The sequence below is a fragment of the Ascochyta rabiei genome, chromosome 17, assembly GCF_004011695.2.
Source record: "Ascochyta rabiei chromosome 17, complete sequence".
NCBI lineage: Eukaryota > Fungi > Ascomycota > Dothideomycetes > Pleosporales > Didymellaceae > Ascochyta > Ascochyta rabiei.
Genome location: NC_082421.1, coordinates 111,873 through 138,295, shown reverse-complemented (window position 1 = coordinate 138,295; position 26,423 = coordinate 111,873). Strand labels below are relative to the sequence as shown.

General features: G+C 53.5%; 9 protein-coding genes across 11 annotated transcripts, besides 4 other annotated features; 8 read left to right on the top strand and 1 right to left on the bottom strand.

Moving 5' to 3' along the window:
- Positions 1 to 328: 328 nt before the first annotated feature.
- On the top strand, positions 329 to 2,014 carry EKO05_0009433 (Asparagine--tRNA ligase; the record flags this gene model as incomplete). Its single annotated transcript, XM_038946863.2, has 2 exons — positions 329 to 648; positions 706 to 2,014. The coding sequence occupies 2 exons, from the start codon at positions 329 to 331 to the stop codon at positions 2,012 to 2,014; spliced, it is 1,629 nt and encodes a 542-aa protein (XP_038794826.2).
- A 997-nt stretch (positions 2,015 to 3,011) lies between these two features.
- EKO05_0009432 (Fe(2+) transporter) lies at positions 3,012 to 4,733 on the top strand (the record flags this gene model as incomplete). Of its 2 annotated transcripts, XM_059637543.1 has the most annotated exons (8): positions 3,012 to 3,423; positions 3,482 to 3,551; positions 3,605 to 3,640; positions 3,700 to 3,835; positions 3,891 to 3,989; positions 4,066 to 4,122; positions 4,172 to 4,616; positions 4,667 to 4,733. In XM_059637543.1, the coding sequence occupies 8 exons, from the start codon at positions 3,374 to 3,376 to the stop codon at positions 4,731 to 4,733; spliced, it is 960 nt and encodes a 319-aa protein (XP_059493526.1). The 2 variants fall into 2 exon arrangements, with proteins under 2 accessions (XP_059493526.1, XP_038794825.2); XM_038942669.2 differs by having other exon boundaries at positions 3,012 to 3,551.
- A 354-nt stretch (positions 4,734 to 5,087) lies between these two features.
- Positions 5,088 to 5,114: a tandem repeat.
- A 418-nt stretch (positions 5,115 to 5,532) lies between these two features.
- Positions 5,533 to 8,075, top strand: EKO05_0009431 (uncharacterized protein; the record flags this gene model as incomplete). The annotated part of the gene is made up of 3 exons (XM_038942621.1): positions 5,533 to 5,610; positions 5,664 to 7,782; positions 7,855 to 8,075. 3 exons carry the CDS (start codon positions 5,533 to 5,535, stop codon positions 8,073 to 8,075), a joined length of 2,418 nt encoding a protein of 805 aa, XP_038794824.1.
- A 252-nt stretch (positions 8,076 to 8,327) lies between these two features.
- EKO05_0009430 (uncharacterized protein) lies at positions 8,328 to 9,210 on the top strand (the record flags this gene model as incomplete). Its single annotated transcript, XM_038942681.1, has 5 exons — positions 8,328 to 8,406; positions 8,453 to 8,518; positions 8,569 to 8,631; positions 8,681 to 8,709; positions 8,806 to 9,210. 5 exons carry the CDS (start codon positions 8,328 to 8,330, stop codon positions 9,208 to 9,210), a joined length of 642 nt encoding a protein of 213 aa, XP_038794823.1.
- Positions 9,211 to 9,641: 431 nt separating this feature from the next.
- On the top strand, positions 9,642 to 10,677 carry EKO05_0009429 (Nicotinate-nucleotide diphosphorylase (carboxylating); the record flags this gene model as incomplete). The annotated part of the gene is made up of 3 exons (XM_038942502.1): positions 9,642 to 9,806; positions 9,851 to 9,906; positions 9,963 to 10,677. The coding sequence occupies 3 exons, from the start codon at positions 9,642 to 9,644 to the stop codon at positions 10,675 to 10,677; spliced, it is 936 nt and encodes a 311-aa protein (XP_038794822.1).
- Positions 10,678 to 11,619: 942 nt separating this feature from the next.
- EKO05_0009428 (uncharacterized protein) lies at positions 11,620 to 13,008 on the top strand (the record flags this gene model as incomplete). Its single annotated transcript, XM_038942626.2, has 4 exons — positions 11,620 to 11,955; positions 12,002 to 12,119; positions 12,165 to 12,333; positions 12,381 to 13,008. 4 exons carry the CDS (start codon positions 11,620 to 11,622, stop codon positions 13,006 to 13,008), a joined length of 1,251 nt encoding a protein of 416 aa, XP_038794821.2.
- A 596-nt stretch (positions 13,009 to 13,604) lies between these two features.
- EKO05_0009427 (uncharacterized protein) lies at positions 13,605 to 15,260 on the top strand (the record flags this gene model as incomplete). The annotated part of the gene is made up of 3 exons (XM_038942415.1): positions 13,605 to 13,789; positions 13,910 to 14,987; positions 15,039 to 15,260. The coding sequence occupies 3 exons, from the start codon at positions 13,605 to 13,607 to the stop codon at positions 15,258 to 15,260; spliced, it is 1,485 nt and encodes a 494-aa protein (XP_038794820.1).
- An 861-nt stretch (positions 15,261 to 16,121) lies between these two features.
- EKO05_0009426 (mediator complex subunit) lies at positions 16,122 to 19,507 on the bottom strand (the record flags this gene model as incomplete). The annotated part of the gene is made up of 2 exons (XM_038942418.2): positions 16,122 to 18,782; positions 18,833 to 19,507. 2 exons carry the CDS (start codon positions 19,505 to 19,507, stop codon positions 16,122 to 16,124), a joined length of 3,336 nt encoding a protein of 1,111 aa, XP_038794819.2.
- A 415-nt stretch (positions 19,508 to 19,922) lies between these two features.
- Positions 19,923 to 19,960: a tandem repeat.
- A 604-nt stretch (positions 19,961 to 20,564) lies between these two features.
- EKO05_0009425 (Autophagy protein 22) lies at positions 20,565 to 22,758 on the top strand (the record flags this gene model as incomplete). Of its 2 annotated transcripts, XM_038942406.1 has the most annotated exons (3): positions 20,565 to 20,816; positions 20,976 to 22,526; positions 22,585 to 22,758. In XM_038942406.1, the coding sequence occupies 3 exons, from the start codon at positions 20,565 to 20,567 to the stop codon at positions 22,756 to 22,758; spliced, it is 1,977 nt and encodes a 658-aa protein (XP_038794818.1). The 2 variants fall into 2 exon arrangements, with proteins under 2 accessions (XP_038794818.1, XP_059493525.1); XM_059637542.1 differs by having other exon boundaries at positions 20,976 to 22,758.
- Positions 21,496 to 21,519: a tandem repeat.
- A 703-nt stretch (positions 22,759 to 23,461) lies between the features above and the next one.
- Positions 23,462 to 23,491: a tandem repeat.
- Positions 23,492 to 26,423: the final 2,932 nt, after the last annotated feature.

Below are 26,423 nucleotides of genomic sequence, written 5' to 3'. Positions count from 1 at the left end.
ATGGCGATGCAGGGCACGCCCCAAGACCTTGGAGTTCGTCTGCCTCATCGACTTCTTGTACCAGGGCACGAGATCTCGTGTAACTCGAGTAGCACAGCCGTGGAAATTAGTGAGTGTTTCAGACTGGGCTTGGGTCACACGGTTGACAAGTGCCTGAAGGATGTAACAGCCGCCAAGTCCGCGCGTCTGCAGTGCTACCAATACCTACGTGTTGCTGTCCGTGCACGATTGCCCTTTTCGAAGTTTCGTCGACGACCTCACGCTTCACGGTCACGCTGCCCAGTGGCTGGTTGACTTCCGCCGTCCGCGTAAATTGCCGTCCGCGTAAATGAGCGTGCTGCTGCCCATCCGAAGGAGCGCTCTCCGTCTCCCGTTGTCAACGCCTCGGCGCCCTGTTCTTGCTTGTGCACATGCGTATCGCTCACGGCAAAGCTCGACCTTTTGCCCGACTAACATAGCTGCGCTGCTAAGGCCAGCCTCCCCGCTTTCGTCTACTCCGCCACGGGAACTGTCAGAAAGTGAGTCACTCACGCTTCATGGCTATGTCCGGTCTGTAAGGAAGCAGAAGCGCGTTGCCTTCGCGGTCATCGGCGATGGATCGACCTTGCAGACAGTACAGACCGTCTTGTCTCCTCAGCTAGCAGAAGAGTTAGTCCAATCTATGATTCATCGCTTGCAGCGGCGTGCTGACGATCCAATGAATAGCCTTTCAACAGGTGCTGCTGTGGCCGTGACTGGAAAATGGAAAGAATCACCAGGTGGGAAGCAGTCACATGAGCTTCAGGTCGAAGACATCCGCGTCCTGGGAGCCAACGATGCCACCACTTCTCCGATCCAGAAGAAGTACCAGTCGGCAGAATTCCTTCGCACCGTTCCTCATCTGCGACCTCGCCTGCCATTTAACGCTCTGATTCTGCGACTGAGGTCACTCGTCACGGCGCAAGTGACCAGCTACTTTGCCAAGAATGATTTCATCCAGTGTCATCCTCCCATAATCACTTCTTCCGACTGCGAGGGAGCCGGAGAAGTCTTTACTATCGAGCCTGCCGCGTCTGATGCTACATCTGCACATGTGCCTGGCTTATCCAGCCAGCCAAACAAGCTGCCTGACCCGTTCTTCGGCTCCCCGAAGTACCTAACAGTGTCGAGTCAGCTCCATTTGGAGGCACTGGCGCAGTCCGTCGACAAAGTGTGGACGCTGTCGCCAACTTTTCGCGCCGAGAAAAGCGATACAGCCCGCCATCTCAGCGAGTTCTACATGTTGGAAGCCGAAATAGCTTTTGCTGAAAAGCTCGGAGACGTCATGGACGTGGTAGAGAACATGCTGCGCTCCATTGCAACTGAGCTCCAAGCCTCGCATGTAGGCCAGGAGCTGCTCGAGGCTCGAGCACGGGATCAGAGTGAAGAGAGTACAACTGTGTCGCACGACGCACTCGCGCAACGATGGCAGGGTCTCATCAACGGACCGTGGCCACGAATCGAATATTCCGAGGCGATACAGCACCTGAAGGATGCCACTGCACAAGGTAAAGTGCACTTTGACTTTTCACCGGAACACGAAGACGGTCTTCAGACCGAGCACGAGCGTTATCTCGCCGACCATCTCGGCAACGGGGGCCCTATCTTCGTCACAAACTACCCTCGCTCCATGAAGCCCTTCTACATGTCACCCTCGGTTCCATGCAACTCAGACAGTCAAGGGGCGCCCACAGTAGCATGCTTTGATCTTCTCGTGCCCGAGATCTGCGAACTAGTCGGTGGTTCGATGCGTGAACACAGGCTGCCGGAGCTCCAGCAGTCCATGGTAGATCATGGCCTTCGAGCAGCAGCTGACTGCGACAGCGAGGCGACAGATGGGTCCCTACAGTGGTACCTGGACCTGAGACGGTATGGCAGTGTACCGCATGGAGGGTTTGGCCTAGGCTTTGACCGCCTGATCTGCTACCTCTCCGGGGTGCAGAACATCAGAGATGTTGTTGCGTTCCCGAGATACTACAGGAAGTGCGACTGTTGATGCGCGTACCTGCGTGTGGACTGCAAGGGCCCGCAAGCCTTGCGTTACGACAGGTAGGGCTGCACCTGTGCTTGTTGAGACGGGACTGCTCATCCGAACGCAAGGGCGTGACCTAGTGAAGTCTGTAAATTAGGCTGTGTAGTGACTATCCATGTATATGACGGTGCCCGAGTATTCATCGACACGTTGTGCATTTGACTAGTGTGTGCATTTACCGATCGACCAAGGCCAGCTCATGTTGTGTTACTATTCACGCCCACATTCGCTGGAGGGTATGTCACGGATGCTGCAACGACCGGATCTGAGGTGAGGTATCTGTGGTACAACCAACGGCCGTTCCTAGAGCTGGCGTGCGTGTAAATGCAAGGCTGCGGGACACCCAAGACACCCATGACATACGACACATGACACATTCGGGTGTGTTTTCAGTGGGGGCAAAGTTATCAGATGGTTATCAGATCTTTCCCCAAACGGAGTCTGACAGCACTGAGCCCCTTCACAAAGAGCGGTGCAGCGTCGTAGACTCGCGCCAGTGCCTTGCAACGGCCTTGTCACGTGTCGAGGAGCAGTTGCAGGTAGGACGCCAACTTGTGGTATCCGGCAGAAGTAGTGCATGTGTCTGTGCGGTAGTCCAGCTGCAAAGTCCTCTAGAGTGCCGATTTCTACCCAAGGCAAGGGCTGCATTTCTATTGCGTCAGCGTATACTCCAAAGCTGATAGGGTGAAATTGATTGATGGTTCGCTTGTCAGCGTCGGCCTTTGTAGCCTGCGTGCGCGAGTGTGCACACTACTTTTGCCGGATACCATAGTACTGAAGCCGGAGGTGGTTGCGGCATGACGTTGCTGACGAAATCTTATCAGATGCCTCTACCCAATCCAAGCACTTGTTCCCCTCTTCGATGATCCCGGCAGTGCCTGCTCCGAGAGCCATGGCTGGGCGATGATGATGTATGGTGTCCTGTCCGCGGGCATTCCAATTACTTGTCCCTGGCACCACGATGTGTGGTACTCTGCGGCCGTTGGTGATGGCCAGAAAGCCGCAAAAATGGTCGAAATGTGCGAGAGCCTCCAGCGACACATGGCCGTACGAGTCCGAGTCAGTTTGGGCAATGCGCCGTGGCAGCTGGCAGCGCAATGTTGGAGGCAGCGCAGCCGCGGTGGAGTCTTCCGGGGACATAGTGACGCCCCGTGCACGGCCCTTCCAAATTAACACCGGTATCAAAACTCAAGAGATGACGGTCTCATCACCACCGCCTGGCTATCCTGATTCTGCGCGACCGAAGAAGCTGCAGTCGCCCGTCCCTGTGTCGACGCTCCCACCGCCAAGCTGGAATCTACCACCGTCACGCCCGGCCAGATCATGGGTGGCCATGATCGGCCAGCAGTCAGTGTCGAAGAAGCAGAGCATGAGTACGGCTCCCGGCAGGGCGAACAGCTGCGAAACACGCATCGCTGACTTGCGCCACAGCTATGAGGCCCTCCCGCCAAACTTCTCGCTCGGCGCGAACATGCTGGCGGGCGCGTTCGCAGGCATTGCGGTAAGCGTCCGAAGTCGCCGCGACAGCTTCACAGCAACTGACAGCGCATCCAGGAACACTCGGTCATGTACCCCGTCGACATGCTCAAGGTACGCCGCCCGACGAGAATCTCGCTGCCATCCTGAGCCATGTGCTAATCCCCGGCCAGACGAGGATGCAGGTCATCAACCCGGGGCCTACAGCGACATACCAGAACTCGATCGCCAATGCCCTCGTGACCGTGTCGAGGGCAGAGGGCTTCCGGTCGCTATGGAAGGGGCTCTCCAGTGTCATTCTGGGCGCCGGTACATACACTTGGCATCACCGCCTTTCTCGCCGCGCAACTGACACCGACACCAGGCCCTGCGCACGCTGTTTATTTCGCGTCCTACGAGGCCGCAAAACACGCTCTCGGTGGAAACGAGGGCGAGAGCCATGAACACCACCCCCTCGCTGCAGGTGCGCAACGCCCAGAAATCTAGAAATCTAGAAATCCAGAAACCTCGTCTCAGGAGGCGTCGCTAACCCGCCACAGCTGCCAGCGGTGCCGCAGCCACCATCACCAGCGATGCGCTGATGAACCCATTCGACGGTTGGTGGCTCCAGTGTCGTCGCATCGGCAAACACTGACTGTTGCACAGTTATCAAACAGCGCATGCAATTGCACGGCTCCATCTACACCTCTGTCAGTCACTGCGCCCGGGACGTGTTCCGCAAGGAAGGCATTGGCGCATTCTACGTCTCGTACCCCACCACACTGTGCATGACGGTGCCCTTCACAGCGCTGCAGTTCATGTCATACGAATCGATATCCAAGGTCATGAACCCCACTGGCCGTTATGACCCGTACACGCATTGCTTCGCTGGAGGTCTGGCTGGTGGCTTTGCTGCGGCGCTCACCACGCCTCTAGATGTCATCAAGACACTGCTGCAGACACGAGGAAGCGCTCGCGACGTTGAGTTGAGGACAGTCTCTGGCCTGCTCCAGGCAGCCAAGATTATACACCAGAGGGAGGGCTACAAGGGCTATTTCCGTGGCCTGAAACCCAGGATCATCACCACAATGCCCAGCACGGCGATTTGCTGGTGAGCACTCATGTCAGACTTGTACCACCTCGGAACTAACGCATGTGCAGGTCTGCGTACGAGATGGCAAAGGCGTTTTTTATTGCGCGTAGCACCAACCCCAACACCGCTTTATAACGACAATCTCCCCACGCAACCATGCGCTCGCACCCCCCAGCGCATGTTACCATAATGCGACATACACCGTCCCAAGAGTAGAAAAGGTTTTGGCGTTTTCAGCATGGAGTAGGCTACAAGAGCCGCCCTGTGCGAGCTTGACAGGCAAGCGTGACGGTCTTCACACTTCGTTGTATAGCCATAGAAGCTTTCCTGGCTTTGATATCTGGAAGGACCATGTGGCGGCGTACAGGATTTTCGACGCTTCTTTTTTGAGCGTTATGCAGTCAGCGCAGGCAAAGTTTGTATCATATGGGAAATATAGCATCGGCGTCTCGTCCGCTGGCATTGTCGACTCGCTCTGTCTAATATGTATGCTTGCTTACTTACTTACTTGCGTGCGCCGCAGAAAAGAGGAGCGTAATCGATAAAGCTGGCCCCCCTAGTGTAGATCTGCATGCGACCCGCCCACGCCCTGTTCATCCTTGGCTACGTCGCTTGTACCCGTGAGACTGTGTGCAAGTGAATCAAGGTGGTCTGATCTCTCAAGCCTGGTGCTCTGGGGCGTGCGGCTGGGACATGAGCCCCAAACGGGACACGCGTCGCGTGCTGCCGCAGCCGTTCAGCCTTGTGATGCTTAGAATGGCAGCAGCGGGCGCTACGTCACAGGCAAGCGCGGACATGGCCTGGCGCAATACGACACCAGACCGCTGAGCTTCAAGCCACATCTGGGCCGTTTCCATTGCAGTGCGATACCCTCTCGATCACCCCCGCCACATGCCGTAATTCGACATTCGCCCACAATCCTGCGCTCCACACGATGCGTGCCAACACCACGCAGAAGGCCTACGATGAGGCGTTCCTGGCCTGCTCGACTGCAGTCTACTTTGAGAGTCAGGTTGGTGTTCTATGAACAGGTCCAGCCTAGACAGCACTGATGCACCGCACCAGCACAACGAGAAAGAAGCCCTGCGCTCATGGAAGATTGCGCTCGATCACATCTACTACCACAACGCCCGCCGCAACCCCACCACCTACCGCCCGTCGTCTGAGACAGAGAGGGCCCTGCTGGAGTCGTTGCGACAGCTGGAACTGCAGTGCAAAGAACGCGTCGACCTACTCGAGGCACTGAAGAAGAGCAGAGAAGAGTCCAAGGAGAGCCTCTCGAGCACCGACGCCCAAGCCCCCACCCCGCCTCCTTACGGTGTAACCTTGGCCCGAACCGATACAAACGCCTCGTCAGAATGGCCTGGAGGGCGGTCGATACCGCCTGTAGTTCAGAGCGACCTTGCAAGACCTCCACCACTACCTACTCGTCCCTCGATGGCGTCACGAAAGAGTTCTGGAAACACATCGAAACGGATCAACAGTCTGACGCAGACGATGAGCAACTCCACGCTGACGCCCGGACCTTCAGAAGACAAGACTTCACGGACGCCGTCGCCAGAGAAGAAAGGAAGCAGGATGCTCAGGACACTGAGACCGAGTAGGGAGGGCAAGCCAGCGTCGAAGATGCCAGCCTCGATGAGGTCACGCCCTGATGCTTCCAAGGCTGCAACTTTGGCATTCGGAGCAAGGACTGCAGCAGCAACCTCTAGCAGGCCCGGCTTGACAGTACCTAAAGTATCCACTCCTCCAGTACACATATCTCCCCGATCGTCAATGGAGATGCCGGCCGCTACACCACAACCAGAGACGCCACTTGTCCAGTCTACGTCGCAGGATCCACCTAAACCAGCGCCCTTCTATTTCCAGACCCGTGAAGGCGCAGGATCCACCAACTACGCCGTACCAGCACCGAAGAACAGTAGCGATGCCGAGAAGCCCAAATCTCCCCCAATACCACGCAAGGCCGCTCCACCGCCGCCACCGATCCCGCAAAAGCCAGCTGAGCTGGGTAGAACGCCGTCATCACAAACGAGTCCCGCCATGCCCCCGTTACCAGCATTTCCATCCTATCGAAAAGAGTACCCTCCAGCTCAGTTGGACCCTCGGTTACTTGCAGCGTCCGCAGCTGCTCGTTCGTACAGTGACTTGGGATCGAGCAGATATGGGAACAAGGAGATTGACAACACGCGAAGACCATCAGGCGCGCCTCCAACGCCGAGTAATATCAGCCGAACACGGAACGTACGACGACAGGATTCGCCAGAGCCAATCCCCCTCGCAGAAGACGGCTTCGACGACGAGCCTCAACGACCACCGCGCCGAACAGCCAGAAAACGAGGAGATTCGATGCGAGCAGAGTTACCTCCTAATCCGACAGCGGAGTCTGGAGAGGGCGGTGACACGAACGAAGAGCCTGACGAGTGGAAGAGAAAGACCGAGGAAATACTGAAGAACCTTCCCCGCGGTGTAGACAAGCAGTCGGCACAGAATATCTTGAACGAGATCGTCATCCAAGGAGATGAAGTGCATTGGGATGATGTGGCTGGGTTAGAGATTGCTAAATCTGCATTGAAAGAGACAGTCGTGTATCCGTTCCTAAGGCCGGATCTATTCATGGGATTGCGAGAGCCTGCCAGAGGTATGCTGCTCTTCGGACCACCAGGTACCGGTAAAACGATGCTCGCAAGAGCTGTCGCTACCGAGTCCAAGTCGACCTTTTTCGCCATCTCCGCAAGCAGCTTGACGTCTAAGTTTTTGGGTGAATCGGAGAAGCTGGTGCGCGCACTTTTCGCTCTTGCGAAACTGCTCGCGCCATCTATTATCTTTGTCGATGAAATCGACTCCCTGCTATCGTCCAGAGGAGGTTCATCCGAGCACGAAGCCACCCGTCGCATCAAAACTGAATTCTTGATCCAGTGGTCAGACCTACAGAAAGCGGCTGCAGGCAGGGAGACGACAGAAAAGGACAAAGAGAGGGGCGATGCAACTCGTGTCCTTGTGCTTGCTGCGACCAACTTGCCGTGGGCTATTGACGAGGCAGCAAGGCGAAGATTTGTCAGGCGACAGTACATCCCACTACCAGAAGACTTTGTCAGGAAACAGCAAGTGAAGACGTTGTTGAGCCACCAGAAACACGAAATGAGCGAGCGGGACCTTGACCGTTTGGTCGCGCTCACGGATGGTAAGAATTGCACACGTACGAAAGCAGCTTGCTGCTCCACAGTTAGTTGATCTCTCGCTAACCGTCCTACAGGCTTCTCTGGCTCCGACATCACTGCACTCGCAAAGGACGCCGCCATGGGCCCTTTGCGCTCACTGGGTGAGAGCCTCCTCACCATGACAATGGATCAGATTCGCCCGATGCGCTTCGAAGACTTCCAGGCTAGCTTGCGTACGATCAGGCCTTCAGTTAGTAAACAAGGCTTGAAGGAGTTTGAGGATTGGTCGAGGGAGTTTGGAGAGCGCGGCGGATAGATACCCAGCCAACATGTTGTGCGGACGCTGATTCTTCCACGGGAAGGTTGCATAGCTTGTTTGGTGTAGTGCAGCGGTATGCAAGTTTGCCCCACCTGCTGTGTCAATGAGTGCTCCTGCCTTCTCTCCCAAACACTCACCATCAGACTTGTGACTGGGCGACCCTCAGCACAACCTCTAGTCTTCAATCACTGCAAACCTCTTGACACATCCTTCATATCAAGCCACACAATTCTCCGCACATCTAGCGCAATGGCACCCCGTAAGAAGACCGAGAAGGAGGAGAAAGCGACGGGCGCAGAGGGCTCAGACATGATCCTGCACTACTTGCGTACATCTCACTTCACTACCTTCAATCCCACACTGACCGCTATAAGGCAAGGAGAATAGACCGTACTCGGCTATCGATGTCTCAGCCAACTTGCATAACAAAGTCACGAAAGGTTGGCCATTCGTTCAGCTATTGATGGGGAAGAGCCTAACAATGACGCAGCTGCTGCTGCAAAGCTCCTGAAAGACTTGCACGAGCAGAAGCAGATAGAGGGTCGCCCAGCTGGTGAGCAAACTTACTGCAACGCAAGCACGAGTAAGCTGACTAGCGGCAGGCAAGCAGATCGTCTATCACGCTTTGCAGGTATGTGCACCTCAACTCTTCTCGTCACGTGTTACTGTACCCATAACACCTTTCACATACTGCATCCGTCATCCAAACAGCGCTGATCATCTACAGAACCCCGATGATGCCGTCTCCACGGAGCAGCTGGCCGACTACGATGCTCGCATTACACACCTGCAGACCCAGACTACCGAGCTTCAAGCACTCACCAAGACTTTGCGAAGCACCCTTGCATCCCTAAACAGCACACTCAGTACTGTAGACATGCTGTCAAGCATCGCCTCCCTCGAGCACGAAAAGACCGAAGTCGTGACACGACTGGAGAGCCTGCGGGCCGGACACGCGATGAAAGTAACAGCCGAAGACAGAGCCATGGTTGAGAAAGACTGGAAGGTGATCAGAGGTGTAATGGGACGGAGGGACAAGATTGCAAGAGAGTTTTGGGCGATGGTGAAAGAGGGGACCGAAGGAGCGGAGGCCTTGGAGGAGTTGAGAGAGGGCTGGGGCATGGACGACTAGACATACCACTGATACGCGAGCAATCAGAGCTTACCTAAAAGCTGGTGTGGGAATAGAGTGTGAGACGATCATGACCTGACTGTACATATTGTCATTGTACAAGAACCGGACTCAATATGTACGATGATTCACTACACGCCATGAGGTCCGTTTCTTTGTCTCGCCATCCCTGACAACTCTTGATATGTAAAGAAGCCTGTAAAGACACATCTACGTGAGGCGAGTTGCAAGCTAAGAGACGGGGAAAGGCGTAAAGTTTGAGACATTAGTGAAGCTCTGGTTGCGGTTCCGAGTGTGCCCGCTTATTGGCGGGGCAGTACCGAAGGTCCGACGAACTCATCATCACTTCCACGAGCCACCACCATTCCGAGCATTTGCAAGTCTCAGTGTTCTAGTCTGGTACATCAAGCAGTTTGCTCACCCAAGTCAACATGGTCGAAGGAGCTCCAGCACACGGAACGGTGGCGCATCTGTTGCCTCTGACGTACAAGCGATACGTCTCGGAATGGCTCGAAGAGGACACACCGAGCTTCGACTATGGAGGTTTCGTGGTCGGTGAGGAGATATCCGAGGCCAAACTTCTGGGCAAGAGCGAGGTGAGTAAATCTGATGCAAGGTAGTTCAGAACTGATGGGCTCAGGGCATCGTGGCTGGCGTCCCGTTCTTCGATGAGGTGTTTAAACAGCTGAACTGCACGTGAGTAATGCCCCAGCCTGATACAGAAGACTTAGCAGGCTAATAGTTTCAATCAGAGTCGAATGGCACGTCAAAGAAGGTGACTCTGTTGGAGAAAAGATCACGCATTGCGCCACCGTTCGCGGACCAGTACGCAACCTCCTCCTGGGCGAGCGCGTAGCTCTGAACACACTGGCGCGCTGCTCGGGAATCGCAACAAAGTCCAACCGCCTGCTCACTCTTCTGCGCAAAGCTGGCTACCAGAACATTCTTGCCGGCACACGCAAAACCACTCCTGGATTCCGACTCGTGGAGAAGTACGGCATGCTTGTTGGCGGTGTCGACGCTCACCGAGTTGATCTTTCCGCCATGACGATGCTGAAGGATAACCATATCGTTGCCGCAGGCAGCATCACCAACGCTGTGCGTGCCGCGAAATCAGCAGGTGGTTTTGCCATCAAGGTGGAAGTAGAGTGTCAGAGCTTCGAAGAAGCCGACGAAGCCATCGCAGCCGGTGCTGACATCGTCATGCTGGATAACTTTACGCCCGACGGTGTCAAGGTGGCTGCTGCGCAGCTGAAAGAGAAATGGGGACGAGGCACAGGGGACAGGAAGGCTTTCTTGGTCGAGGTCAGTGGCGGCCTGACCGAGCACAACGTCGAGAAGTATGTCTGTGGGGACATTGATATCGTGAGCACGAGCAGCATACATCAGGGCGTTCCTCACGTGGACTTTTCGTTGAAGATTGTACCCAAGACGAAGAAGGATGGCGGTGAAAGCTTGGCGGTCTAGATATGGCGTCTGTGCGTCGCGGAAATCGAAGAAGTAGAAGACGTTTTGAAGCATCCCTATACTGATGCCTGCATGGCTCAAGCTTGTCAACGAGATCATTGGTGGAGGAGACTTTCCGATTTTGGCCGAGCTCGGTACCCTCCATCCTTCCCACCAGCATCTGTGCACAGCCCCGTAGGCTTACAATCTCACTCTCCATCGCTACAGAACGAATTAACAACATACCCTAGAAGTGAGAACGGGCTTCGACTCCGGCCTGTATATTGTTGAATCCATTTGGCACAAGGCGCACTCCAGTGATCCGTTGATCGACGGACGATTTATCGTGATTGGCTCAGGCCCAACATGGATGCACATTCAGACACAAGGCGAGTCGAGCGCGTTGTACTCGCTTGCATACAATGCCGAAGCAGACATGTCAAGTGTGATTCAAACCAACCGATCTGCAACAGGTGCAGAAGGGACGGGAGGGAATGTATCTACCAAAAGTCTAGGAGAGGAGGACTCGACAAGGCTGCGCTTGCACGTCGACGGCTGAAGTTACAGCAAGAAGCCGAACTTGCGAAACGAAGTGACGAAGCGTTCACCTCTACGGACGGTCACAGCTCCTCTTCAACGCCGGCATCTTCGTTGCATAGCGATGACCCGGTTCAGAGCGTCTTTGCGAGCATGCCTGCAATTGACAGTTTGCACGTTGGCGAACCACCATTTTCAGCGTCCACAACCCTTTCATTCCAAATCAATGACGATCGCTTACTGGAGCTGTGTTACGAATACTTCTGGCCAGCGTTCCCTATCGTCATTCCTCTACAGTTTTTCCAAGCACGGAGACTGCTTGCAGATCACAGGCTAGGCGATCTGTCGTTGGTCCTGGAGTGGATAGGATCCCTCTATGCATCTTGGTGTCCGTCGGAACCATACTATCAGGCGGCTCTCGGAGCGATGAGCTCGCCATCATTGCCACGTACACCTTTTACTGTCCAGGCTCTTATGCTTTTCGCGGTTGCTCAGCATCACCAAGATCTCCGACCCGAATCGCGAAAAACTTTAGATCTGGCCATCTTAATCGCGCTGGAGTTGGATATGAACAGACGAGACTTTGCTCGAGTCTATGGCGAGGGTGACCCAGTGCTGGAAGAGTCGTGGAGAAGGACATGGTACATTCTAAGCATTGTTGACCAGCACTTTGCCATTGTGATGAACTCGCCTATCTATCAGCTAGCCAATATGCCCAACGATGTTGAGCTACCCTGCGACGACGAGTTCTTCGAAGCTGGGGTAATTCGTTTGATTCAAACATAGACCCTTTGGCTAACGGATTCAGCGCATACCGGCACCCGCGACAACATGGGAAGAGTTTGAACATCGGGAATTTGCAGATCTCGAGGTTGTTTACTCGTCAATTGCCTATCTATTCGATATGGGCAGGACTATCACACATAGTATGACAAATCTCCAGCATTCAGGAGCTTGCTGACGATTCGAAGTAATGAACGCATTCGCCCGCACCGGGCAGCTCAGCAGCGAGCTGGTCGAAAGCTGCGATGCTAAGATTGCCATCTGGCAGTCGCTACTTCCGTCTGTGAAAAAAGACCCAATGCGCAAAAATGGACAAGTTGACGAAGTCATGTTCATGGCCCACATGATTGCAGCGATGTGAGCGTTGACCAGATTCCACAACAATTTGTCGCTGATTGGAACAGCGTACTAATGACAATGCATCGGCCATTGTCATCGCTGTCATACAGTACAGCTGAGCTTTCAGCAACCGCTTTTCATGTCTCAGCACCATATCTTATACCCCCGGTGTCTGGGAGGAGCACACACACGGCGCGTGCCCTCAAAGCAGTGGAACTGCAGACGAAACTCCTTGCCATCCCATGTACCATTGAGAAACATAACGTCTTCAGCATGTGCATATGCGCGCAGATCGGCACAGCTCAGATCTCCGCGTGCAACCACCTTCTCGAAGATCATGCGTTGCTCATTGCCCGCGACCGGGTCAAATTGAGCATCGGCTTCCTCAACGCCATGGGATCGATCTGGTCTTTGGGCAAAGCCATGGCCAAGGATGTGCGTGCTGTCGCCCGATCGACTCTGTCAGCCGCGCCGAGCACATTGGCTGTGCAGACTGACGCAGCAGTTGAGATTGAGCTGCCTCGAGATGAATTGATATGGCCCATCGATCCTTCAGCTGCAATCGACATCTATAGCGGGATTGTCTTGCCCATGGATTGGCAGACTGTGAGCTCTGGCACGGGCGGCTATGCGTCATCGACTTCATCTGACCTGCCCGAGTTGATCTATGGTAAAGAATTTCAAATGCTGTGAGATGGTGATTCTGACGCAGATCGCGATGCGAGTTGGTAAGAGTTACCCTAATTCGCCAGTTGAAGAGATACAGTCTAGAACCGTGGGTGCAACTTTCCAGTACTTCAAGGCGCCCCACGACAGGGTGCAACACCCCCATCTACTGACTGTCGCAGTCTCCCCCAACCTTGAGCATTGCCAATGCTGTACTCGGCTTGGCATCAGCGCAACCATATCAGTGGTTATCTATGCGTCGTGCCGTATCAGCGACAAGGAGGACGTCATACCGAACTTGGCTAGTGCGTCACCCGGTTCAGCCCCGCGCCTGTTTCTGTCTTTCTCCAGGTGGGTCTCTTTCTAAAAGCCCGACGATTTAAGAGGGACAACGTCTGCTCGTGGCGACGCAGGGTACGCGACAATGATGGCTCCAACCTTTGGTTTCAAGATGCGCAAGTGAAGAACGAAAAGACTTACGCGCCTGCATCCAACATTCCTTGCGACCACCTCAACTGGAGAGAGCCCCTCGCGAATATCTGCATTCCCGTCGAAAAACCCTGACAGAACGCCGACTCATTTGTCAACCTGATTGTGACGGGTCTTGGACATCGATCGTCAAGATGAGCGATCTTGAGAAGCAGTACGAGGCGACGGAACCTCATGTCTCCCATTCGCCAAGGAGCGATGAAATTGAACGACAGCTGGGGGAAGTCGACCCTCTGCTCGAGGCGAAGCTTGTGCGAAAGCTAGATGCTTTCATCATTCCTGTCGTCATGTTGCTATATCTGTTAAGCTTTCTCGACAGGTGAGTACTGATACACGATGCAGTCTTCCAGCCCGGAGTGAGCAGAATATAAGCACCGACCAGCTTGACAAGCTCACAAGCTCCATGCATTACCGGTGCCATTTACTAACCGTAATGCAGAGTCAACATCGGCAATGCCCGACTGTACGGACTTGAAGAGGACCTTGGTATGGACTCGACTCAGTTCCAGACCGCTGTGTCGATTCTGTTCGTCACGTACATCCTGTCTGAAGTGCCATCGAATCTGGTCCTAAAGAAACTGCGGCCGTCGCGCTGGATCGCTTTCATCACCACCGCATGGGGCATCATCGCGACCTTGACGGGTGTCGTGCAAAGCTATGGCGGGCTGATTGCATGCCGTCTGCTTCTGGGTGCTGTTGAGGGAGGTCTCTTCCCCGGTATGGCTGTGTACCTGACTTTCTTTTACACCAAGCGTGAACTAGCTCTCCGGATTGGCTACCTGTTCGTCTCTGCCGCGCTCGCAGGTGCTTGCGGAGGTCTCCTAGCTTATGCAATTGGCCACATGGACGGAGTTGCAGGCCAGAGCGGATGGCGCTGGATTATGATCCTCGAGGGCATTCCCACGTTTGTTCTTGGTATCGCGACGTGGTGGATTCTCCCCGACAGTCCGGAAACGGCATATTTCCTCACTGACGAGGAGAAGGCCTTTGCGGCTGCTCGCCTTACGCGCCAGACTGGTTATACGAAGAAAGCAGCAGAGTTCCACTGGGAAGACGTCAGGAAGTGCTTCAAGGATTGGAAGGTGTGGCTGTTTTGCTTTGCGCAATTCGGATCCGACACCATGCTCTACGGGTTCTCGACTTTCCTGCCAACCATCATCCGCGCCATTATGCCCAAAGCATCAAGCGCCATGGTGCAGGTCCTTACCATCCCATGCTACGCGCTGGGAGCCATCACCTACCTCGTCGTCGCGCACTTCTCGGACAAGCAGCAGAGACGCGCCTTCTACACCATTCTCCTCGGCATCGTCAGCATCATCGGATACGCCATGTTGATCAGCCCGAGCAGCTCTGCAACACACTACGCAGGCTGTTTCCTGGTCGCCATGGGGCTGTACGTGTGTGTCGGCATCCCGCTCGCGTGGCTACCCACAAACCTGCCACGGTACGGAAAGCGCACCAGCGCAACAGGACTCCAGCTCACGATCGGCAACTGTGCGGGCATCATGTCGTCTTTCGTAAGTTCACGCCCACAGCATTGCACTCACCATATCGCTGACAAGCAGCAGCTGTACCCTGCGAAAGAAGGCCCCCGCTTCATCAAAGGCCACGCCGTCACCATGGCCATGGTCGCTTTTTCCATCGCGTGCTTCGCTGTCTTGTGGGCGCATCTCAGCATGTTGAATTCGCGGCGCGACAAGGGCGAAGAGGATCACCTGATGCAGGGCAAGACCGAAGAAGAGATTGCGGAGATGGGCGACGAGAGCCCGCGGTTCAGATACACCACCTGATTTGCCGTTGTGAAGGACTCGAGAGTATATGCGACCTTCCGGCGGCGCTGATCGTTTAAAGCCTCACACACGTACGCACACAATAATGGCGATTGCAGTTCCAAATCCCTATTTTATCCAGACTGGCCTTGAACACTTCTGTCGGAGCCGAGATGACTGGAAAGTTAGATCAAGTGGTAAAAGAGTCGATCAAGTTCCTTGTTCCATTGTTGTGGTCGAAAACCACGTTTATATAGCCATCTGATCCTTACTCCAATCTGAAACGGTGTTGGATCGGATGGATCAGTAATCTGGCCGTGTGTTCCGAGCCTTCCGTGCTTGGTGGCTAGGTCTCGTGATCAGTATCCTTCACAGACGAACTTACTGCGACAACTTCGCATACCATCTCATCTCGCTACCCGCATTGACTCTGCACATCTAGCTCCCACCCAGTCATCTAGCAATCCACTCCCAGCTTGTTGATCTTGCCTTGCAAGCCGCTGACTCGTGCTGGCTTCACATGGGGTTGGAAGATCCGGGTTTGATGTGATTTCCAATTTACGAAAGAGAGATGCCGCGCCAGTGTGAAGGATATGCGAGTTATTGATTATCGATAATCTCTGATCACATTTTGCTTACTCTTCTCCTTTCTTTCTGTCGTCTCCATCTGCATCTCCGTCTCCGGCTCATCAGTGGCCTCGCTCGCGCTACTGACTTCGCTTTACTCTCTCATCCAAGATGAAAAAAAAACTAATCTACAAGAAAGCCCAAGAAAGCGGGCCGCGCAAAGAGGGGGCTATGCCCCTGCTCGTCAATCTAAAAGCTGGGAATCACGGAAAAACAAAACCTACACCCTGCGCCTCGCCAAACCCAGATGCTCGCTCAATCAATCTCAATGATGTCGCCCTTTTTCTGCCGTGCCTGCTGTTGCGCCGCTCTCGCCTGTTGCTGCAAATGTTGCATGTGCTGGACCTGCTGTGGCGTAGGCTGCTGCCTCTGGCCGTTTTGTTGTAAACGGCCATTTGGCTGCTGATTCAGATTCGGCTGCTGCCGTCTTGCCATTTGTGGGGAGATCTGCTGAGGACGGTTTTGCTGCTGCTGTGATGGTCGTCTCACCAGCGATGAGGCGTTTCCGTTCGTCTGCGCCGAAGGTTCCAGTGGTGGAGGTGCCTTGTATCCGCCCTCCATCTTGCAGTTCAACACTGTGTCGTTTAGCTTCCTTAGCACGTCGGGAACAGCGTCAAGCTCCGCAACGAGACCATTTCTTGTGCCAAACCATCCTTCCGCTCTGGACCTAAACAGCTCTTTCAGTTTCCCCTGAAGATTGTCTAGCCGTCTGTGGCTCGGATTCCGCTCAGGTGTTGGGCGCACATCGTGCGGACGCTTGAGATTGTCTTCGATAAACCAATACACCTTGTCATCTTTAGGCTGAAGACGGATATCAAATGTGCACAGGGGATTCTCGTAAGTAAGGCGGTATTTGAAGATCGAGTGCACGTGAACTGCTGGATTGCGGAAGTCGCCTGGAGTCTGTGTTTCGAGGTCGCTAAGGACACCAAGAAGCGAGCGGGTAAGAATGAGAGCAGTGCAGAAGTGGTCGAGGCCGTTCGCGTCTCCAAACGAAAGGAGTGGGAGAGAGGGATCGCAGTCGTTTGCGATAGAGGTGAGAAATCGACGGATGCGGTGATGTGGGTTCAACGGGGGGATTTCGATTGCGATTTCCTTCTCAGAGGCGAAGGACACAGCTGCTGTGTGCTGGGAGGGGCCGTATCGGAATTGGACTCTTTGGAGAGAGGAAGATGCGAGGCGCATTTGCCGCTTTTGGAGGGTGGTTGCAAAGGATCGTAGGCGATTGACGTCGCGAAGTCGCGCGCGGAGCTCGCCAAGGATGTCGCTGCCAAAAGGAGTTGCCAGAAGAATTCTGAAGCTGCCGTCTGCTGTGAACTTGAAGTTACTCTGCGGCGAAGTGGACATGAGCTTTTGCATGTCTGCAGCCGCGTTCTTGACCATCCGACCAGAAGCAATGTGCCAAACACTACGACCGTTGCTCTTCAACCCTTCGCAAGCGATCGCAATGTTATCCTCCAGCCAGGGTTGCTCTCCGGACTTAGTCGTGAGTAGATCGGTCGTTTGCAGATAAAGAGCCCAGCCCTGGACGACGCGACCGACTTCGACTGGGTTGCTGCTTGGACTAAATTTGCGGCGCAGTGCGAACATCTTTTGCTGCTTCTCCAGTTGGCGGACCGTAACGCGGAAAGAAATCAATTGCACTGCCACGCGCTCCACACTACACAAGGTGCTACGATTGATGGCCAGGCTGCTTCCCTCGTATCTTTCCATCAATATCTGCTCGGCGTAGTCGATGATAGTACCATTCGAGCTGAGCTGGAGAATCCACCATGAATCGCCTGCGGTGTCCACCATGGCGGCCAGTGTCCAGGTCGGCGTCCAACCGCGAGGAGAGTAGAGTGCATAGTCCAAGACATGCGCCTTCACAGCCGCTCTCACAACGTCTGACCGCAGAGCTTGTCTTGTAATCGGTTGCCACCCAATTTGCTGGGCAGTCCTCTGGATGTGGTCGCGCAGTGTTTGCGAGAGCATCGATGTAAGTATGCCTGCTATCTGCACCGGTTCTCTGCCTTGATTCAGGGCGAACTCAGCTCTAGCGGAGAGCGCGCTAGCTGGCCGTATGATATAGCTGCCGGTGATCGGCTCCAGTGACAGCGTGACCGAGTTGGATGCCGTCCCAAGAGAGACGGCGAGGCTGCAATCTGTAGGTTCAGATCCAGACATACTCAAGTCGACACCGAGACTTGTATCGAAGTGTTCCCGTGCCGACTGTAATATCTGGGCCGCGTGAAGTGCGATGACGCGCTTGAGGATGCGCTCCATCGATATGTCCTTCCAGTCGACACCGAGGTCCATGTCCGCAACCTCTCTCCCGTGGCAAAACCAGCGCGCTGTCAGAGATGGTAATGGAGCACCTCGCCACGATGTCTTTCCGTTCTTTGGTTTGTTGCTCGTTGTGCCAAATTCTATCCAGTTCTTCTTCCCTGGCCTGTCTGTCCAATACTGCACCACGAGTTCGCGATGTACGGGCTCGACTTTCAGCGAACCCGCCCACCCTGAGCGCGCAAGTTCTGCAGCCTGTGTTCGAAGGACTGAGATCTTGTGGGTCAAGACGAAGTTGTGAAGGAAATCGAAGAGACCACCTAGTCCTTTCTCATGCAGAACATAGTCGGCCTGTTGCTTGAGTGTCAGGAAGAATCGACTGTCAATCTCGATAGTCGGCGCAGGGACGAATAACAATCGTAAATCGATAAACCACCACTGATCTGAAGTGTCCTCAACGAAGGAGATCACGTCGAACTCTAGCTCATTATTGATGACGAATGTTGCACGGCCAGATTCTATGCGCCAGTTCCGAAGATGTCTTGGTAAAATTTCGTGTACATTCAGCCGTATCGAAAGGGAAGTGTTCATAGCACGCAGGAGCTTGAGCGCTTTGTCTGACGAAATGGGATCAGGTGGTATGTAATCCAGCTAATGTCTGTCAGCAGTGTATAATCGCCACAGTTAGTAGGTATGCGCACAGTTGGGATCCAGGAAGCGTTTCCAGTCGACAAGACCTCCAATGCAGTCCTGATGTCTGGATTGTTTTCCCTCGCATACGCAGAGAGAATCTTGATCTGGTTGACCTGTTCATCCACAAAATCCATATGCGCAGCCTGCTCTTTTGCCCACGAGTAAAGATCGATGACCTTGCCAATATCGACAGCCGACTTCTGCCCCCATTCTGTCAAGACAAGCAGCTTTATGAATTTTGCCCGATTCTCTTGTGCAAACTTTAGCAGGAGCAATTTTTTCCGCTTGTTGACTTCAGGATTGTCTTGGGGAGGTACACCGTTCGTCATGACGCCGTTTGCTTGCTGGCCTAGCGACATGCCAGACATCTTATGCAGCGTGTCCTCGAGGGCATTGTAGCATTCCTGCGCGATACGTGCCAGTAGCTTTGACAGGGGGTGGTACGCCTCTGGGCCAATATGAGCAATCTTCGGGGGGAGGTCCGCGTACTGGTCCATGGTGGGCGCAGCTACAGCTGTCGAGGCACCGTTGATGGCGAGTTTGCCTGTGTTGCCGTTCGTAACTGCCGCATCATTGCGCACGTCGTTGCCATTGACAAGCTTGCCATCAAAGGAGCGCTTCTTGATTTCTCCATCTCTTGCCGAATCGGTTGCGCTGTGGTTCATCATGAGGATGCCGGGCATAGTCTGGGCGCCGTCATGCAGCCCGTCGGCGCGCTCGCCACGAGTAGTTGGCGCGCAGTCGCGGTTCGTCTGTGAGGATCGTGATACGGCGCTGTCTCGTGCTTGCTAGGCGTGTGCTTTGTTCGAGGTGGTACGTTTAAAGCGTGGAGGCGGTTCCCTGGAGATTGCGGTGGGGTGCAAGTGTGTTTGCAGTGCACAGAATGCTGCAGAGTATAGAAGTGCAGATTAAGCGAGCGGCTCAGATTGTGTGGTGGCGCCGGGGTATACGTGAAAGGGCTGTGATTGCGAGCAGAGGAGCTGGGGTTTTCGCGGTCTGGCGCTCTCGCATCGCACGGGCGCGTGAAGGCACTGAAGTGGTCGCACTTGCACGGCGAGGCGAAATGGGTCCTGGCGAAGGGAGGATGTGGTATGGCGCTGGTGGTGGTGGTGGTGATGGTGGTGGTGGTGGTGGTGTAGTTGATGTTGTTTGGCGCTGAGCGCGAAGGCTGGTGACGTTCGTTCCCAGTTGGAACGCGGATGCTGAGTCAGCGACCGAGATCAAGCACAAGGACCCTCACAGTGCTGCACGAAACAATAATGGCAGCGTCAACCCCAATACGGCGCATTGGTATCATGCACCGCCATGCACTGCCAAGCACATGCAAAATGGGCGCTGCATTGCCTCCCATGCGCATCAACTCACTGTTGGCTCGTCGTCACACCGCAAAATGCCTTTCGGTTGGTGACGGCCCGCATCCAGCGACGGGCGCGGCGTGACCAGGACATCTGCTAGCCGTCTAGCCAGAAACTGCGCGTTATCCGAGACTGATGGAGTGTGGCTCCCTCCATCGCCCTGCACGAGTTCCATGGATCGACCGGCCACCCCCAACATCACGGTGCACTGTTCATTGCAGTCCCTCTCGCGCTCTCTTTTGAACGGTTGCACCTGCTAACAAGCAAACGCTATACTGATACTCGCACTCCTCGCCTCTCTGTCGTTCTGCCTACCTGCATCTTGTGTTCGTCATGTCTTACTTGCGGTAACGCAGCTTGCCGCCCCTCCACCAATCGCAACGCTATGACGCCACGCGCCGAGCTTCATCCAGAGCACCGACGACCGCGACCGCAGCTGGAGCGCAACCCATCCTCGCAGTCCAAGCTCTCGTTGCCCACCTCGTCGCAATCCAACGAAGCTGATGATGAGCAGAGTTTCTCTGAAGGCAGCGACATGGAGTCTCTCAATGCGCCGCCCAACTACGCAGGCGAAGACACGCGCCTGACCAGCGACAGGGAGCTATCTGGCTTCTACATGTATGGCTGGGCTGCCGAGGTATGCTTCCTGTGGCCCTTTCAGTTGTCACCAATGTGTCCTTCTCTGCTCATGTCTTGTTCCCCGATCCAAATGCTGTTTCTCCTTCCTGAGAGGCGCCTCGTACGACCTCTGTGTACAAGCTCGAGACCAAGGGCCTACCGCTGACAGACCCTCAAGGTCTTTGTAGTCTGCGGCATTGGCTCTTTCATCCCAGTCACCCTCGAGCAGCTCGCCCGTGAGAACGGCGTGCTCCTCCACGATCACACCACACCATGCAAGGCTTCGCTGCCCTCCGTCTCTCCGCCTGCGAGCTTCACCACCCTGTTCAAACCACACCACCCAGAAAAGGGACAGTGCGTCGTAACCATTCTGGGCTTCGAGGTCAACACGGCCAGTTTCGCGATGTACACCTTCAGCATCTCGGTGCTAATCCAGGCACTGCTGATCATATCCATGTCTGGCGCCGCAGATCACGGCCGGTTCAGAAAGCGCTTCCTCCTTTGGTTTGCTTTTATCGGCAGCACTGCCACCATGCTGTTTCTGCCAGTAGTACCCAGTGTTTACATATTGGGCGCAGTGTTGGCGATTATTGCAAACACTTGTTTTGGCGCAAGTTTTGTGCTGCTCAACAGTTTCTTGCCTCTACTGGTCAGATTCCACCCCACTGTGCGGTATGCTACATCCAACGAGGAAGGTTCGACAGACGACTACGACGACGACGTGGACAATCTTTCAGATGAAGCGCTCCTCGCACAGGAGGCACGCTACTCGAACCGCCTTGCGCCTCATGAATCAGTGCTTGATGAGATTGCGGACGCTACGACCGCTCTTCTCCCACCACAACGCTCTGCACCTGACCGGACCATTCCTCGTACCAAGGACCGCTCAGCCCCATCTCAAGAACTTGCAATGTCCACCAAAATCTCTTCCTACGGTATCGCGATCGGCTACGTTGCGGCACTGCTTGTGCAGACGCTCTCCATTCTCGTCGTCATCGCATTTCGGTCCTCTAACTTTGGGCTTCGCTTGGTTCTCTTCATGATCGGTGCATGGTGGTTTGTCTTCACGATTCCCAGCGCCTTGTGGCTTCGACCACGCCCTGGACCACCACTTCATATTGGCGACAATCCTAACCTCCGTACCGTCTTTGCCTACTTCACCTACTCATGGAAGTCTTTAGGCCGGACAGCAATGCACGCACGACACCTTAAAGACGTCATCTTTTTTCTTGCGGCATGGTTCCTGCTCAGCGACAGCATAGCAACCGTTTCTGGTACTGCCGTGCTTTTTGCCAAGACCACATTAGGCATGTCGTATGCTATGCTCGCCCTGATCAATGTCATCGCTACTATCTCGGGTGTGCTCGGTGCATTTGCGTGGTCGCGCGTGTCACATTACCTCGATCTCACTCCCGTGCAGACAATCCTCATGTGCATCGCTCTGTTCGAAGTGATACCCATCTACGGCCTGCTGGGCTATCTGCCACCCATTCAGCGGTTAGGCTTCCTTGGTCTGCAACAACAATGGGAGATGTACCCTCTCGGTGCGGTGTACGGGTTTGTGCTTGGCGGACTTAGTTCATACTGTCGTGCTCTCTACGGCGAGCTGATCCCACCTGGGTTCGAAGCAGCATTCTATGCACTCTACGCAATCACAGACAAAGGAAGCAGTGTATTCGGACCAGCCATCGTCGGCGCCATCACGGATGCCTATGGAGAGATACGACCGGTAAGCTTCTTCTCGTGCCCTGCTAACACATACTACATACTGGAGCTAATTGGCGCAGGCATTCTGGTTTCTTGCCATTTTGGTCGGGCTTCCATTCCCCATTATGATGCTCGTCGATGTCGGCCGCGGTCGCGCTGAAGGCATTGCACTTGCAAAGACCCTTGAAGCACTCGATGCTGGTCACCGAAATTCTCTTGGTCAACGCGAGGAGTCAGATGATGAACTCATCTGACAACGCTCTTGATGAACGAGGTTCACGAATCACCTTGCATTTTAGCGCCTTTACATCTAGCCTTGCACTAGAATGGCGTAACTGTACGTCCTTGCAATTTGTTAGAGCCATCCACGATACCCATAATCGATGCACTTTCTCTTCATGCTCTGCGGCTCTCTCTCACTTGGCATTTAGCGCGTTTTCCAAAGGGGAATATCGAGGAAACTAGTGTAGCGACCAGGGCGGATGATTACACAAAATTGCACTAGCGAACCTCGTTCGCAACAATTCTATTCAAGAACCACAGTTGTCACCATGCTCTAAAATATCACAAAAATGAAACTTCCCCCTAATAGCTCAATTTCGCATGCATTTCACAAATCCTTGTGCCGTACTCTATCCCCACTGAAGACTTTCCGACAAAAGTCATCCAAGGACACATTGTCGGCGACTGCAAGAGACAGTGAACAAGCTGCCCCGTACGAAGCACGATACAGAGCTGGCGAAAACCATGTCATTCGACCAGATCTCTTCGCGTGCACAATCAGCTCCTCGCAAGGCAGCGCGCAATGCATCTCGACAGAGTCATGTGGATCCCGTGAAAGTGACTCCCTATTTGTGTTTCCAGAACTTGCGTCACACCGTGATGATAATATTTGCTGTGACACGTATGTTCTTGGTGCGTTTGGAGTTCAGTGTATGAGTTGCGTTGGTGTGTTCAGATGGGTTGGTTGATTGATTGATTAATTGAGCTGGTCAACGTTTAGTGGGTTCTGCGGAAGCCGAAAGCCTCCCAGGAACAAGATGTGAGACGGATGAAGATGAATATAGGGGGTGGGGCCCTGACTACTTCCTTTGTGAAGCCAGACGTAGAGTCGTCTGCTGGTTGAAGAGACGCCGTGAAGAGATAGAGTCGCAAAATTCGAGTTCTGCTAGTGACAGTGTGGTACCGGTAGACTGCGAAGGGGGGTCGAAAGGCCCCTGTGTGTTTGGATAGAGGACCAATGCGATGACAATAACATTCGCTTATATACACATGTATTTAGAGATAGCGTGCTGACGGCATGATCCCAAAGAAGGTCGTGCAACACGACAACAAACGCAGTCGTCAGGGGGTAAGCAAAACCTGGTGTAGAATTGAATTACCCAATATGTCCTCCTTCTCCATTGCTTTGGTCAGATTCATAAATGAAGGTGTCAGAATCCCTCCACACGTCTTAAAATTCAGAAGGCATCTTCATCGCGGGACCGAATTACTCCGGCTTTCGTAGTCGTGTAAACCCACGCTGTTACGCTGTTGCCAGTCTAAGATGGAATCAAAATCGTTACACTGATGGTTTATCTTGAAGTCCGGGAAAGGCTGAAGTACTGTGTCTGTCCAAACATGCGTGTACACATCAATATTCGCTTGACACATGATGTTCTGTAGCAAATAATAAACACACTGTGATAGATGTGTTTTGTGTAGCATAGTCGTAAAAGTGATGTCGGAATATTTGTTGCCGTAATAATGATCAAAGTAGGCCTCTCGTCGAAGGGCGTCGAGACAGTGGATTTGGTGAAACACGTCTACGCGAGCAGCGTAGGCTTCTCAGAAACCAAAGCTATCGGGGAACCCGACGGCTTTTTCGGGGTCTTTGCCAATTGCTATGACCTCTTCGCGTGATATGACGACCGGTCGTTCATCTGATATTCTCCGCAACGCCTTATCGACATCTGGTCCGGGTTCGCCTCTGAAGATTTCGTCGGTCGGTGACGGGAGTAAGGTGGCATTTATCCTCTTGGTCACCATGCTGATGTTGAGGCGATCAAACAGCGGCGCTGGGATCGTTAGCCTAGGCTCAGCTCGGTAGACTTTAACGCTTACATGGACCTGAACATTGCTTTAAGATACTTGTCGAATCTTTGGATATGTGATAGCCATGTTGAAGGGCAGAACTCAGGAGCGTAATCAACGAGAGGGCAAAAAGGCCGATATTGAAGCAAAGACAGAGCAGCGGATTTGCTGCCACTGTATTTGATAGCCTCTGAAAGCGCCCGTGTTCTTGGGCATTTTCATCAACGATTCCGTATTTGTGGTTTCATCTCGAGAAACCTCGTAACTCCTGAAATGACAGCATCTCTGCTGGCATCAAACTCAGGTGAAGTCGGGGACAGACTTGGCTTGCGGTTCTTCACAGAAGAGCAACAAAAAAGCTAACCATGGTTGCTCTGTCTTCTCAGATGCATGACATAACTTATCTCATTTTCAGACGCTCCGCTAAGCTAAGCCCTAACAACTCTAATAAAGTCTCGCGAACTCCTAGTCTTAGTTAGAGTCTTTAGATTGTGACTCGATCAATCACACACTGCTGGTTTAATCAGCAGCAAAGCATGAGCGGAGCGTCTGAGAAATTTCGGTTCCTCGTTGTATGATAAAACATTTCAGAACTCACTCTTAGCTACACTCAGCCATAAACTGCACAATACCACGTAACTGTGCCAAAAGTGGCGAGACTAGGTTGGTTGGTGCATCAGATATCGGGCTGATGGGCGGTAACGTAACGCGAGATGACAGCGGGAACAGAGCTTCTAGAATGTCCATGTCTATTGTATCTGAATGTAGTAAATGTTAGGATAAGGCGTGGTGTTACCACATGTGACGTTGAGAGGGATTCCCTCTCTGAATTTTAGCGTTAGATACCACATGCAATCGTAGCCACTGTGCGTTCACACAGTTGAATCACCTCCGAAGATCTATCTGCCTGCGCTGCCAGTCATATAACATCACGGCAGAGTTTAGACAGGTAGAGCGAGATCGGGGCTAGCTTGATTTGGATCTAGAGGTGCTCGATTCTGAGATTACCTGAGTGGATGAGCCAAATCTTTGTATTACGACCAAAAACCAGATAGATTACAGAGCTCTACGCATTTGCAACAGCGTTTGTCTTTTCCGCTGGATGATCCCGCCAGTGTTTGAAGTACTTGTTCCCAGGAAACATCCAATATAGCCCCTCCATATTCTCTTCTAGCGAGTGATCGAAGCCAGATTCGTCGATAATCTCCTGCAGCTTTGCTGGGTCTGAAATCATGAATTCAAATTCGGGCGCTCTGTGTTCCTTAGCCCACTCCTGGACTTTTGTAAAGTTACGACAAGTATGGGTCGTCGTCAGACGAGGGAATATGACACGGTTGAAAGGAATATTAACGTGGAAAGGAATATGTGCAACATCAGAGTGGCACATTAGTGATTGGCGGAGAGCGTCAACGCAATGGTCTGCATGATTTAGCTGTTTGGTCTTGTTTTGAAGAAGGTGTTGATCAAGACTTACCCCAATCACGAAAAGCAAACGAATTGCGATCAATTTTGCCATCCTTGGTCAAGCTTTCTAGCATATGAAATCGCTCTGGATAAAAGAGCTTCTTCAAGTCGTTTAAACAATGAAGGGTGTGCCACACGTCTAGCTCGACTAGATATTCCGTGGTTCCGGGGATAGGTATAGTTGGATGAGGGAGCTCCCTCGCCTTTTCCTCTGAGATAACAAATATACCAACTGAAATTGATTAGTGCCTATGTGCTACTTGACTGCTGGAGTGCTTACAGTCATAGAGATCAGACCAACTCTTGTCGATCTCATCATCTGGAAACCCCATATATTTGGCTTAGTTTGCTAAAGCGGCCTCAAAATGTGTTTCTTGATATT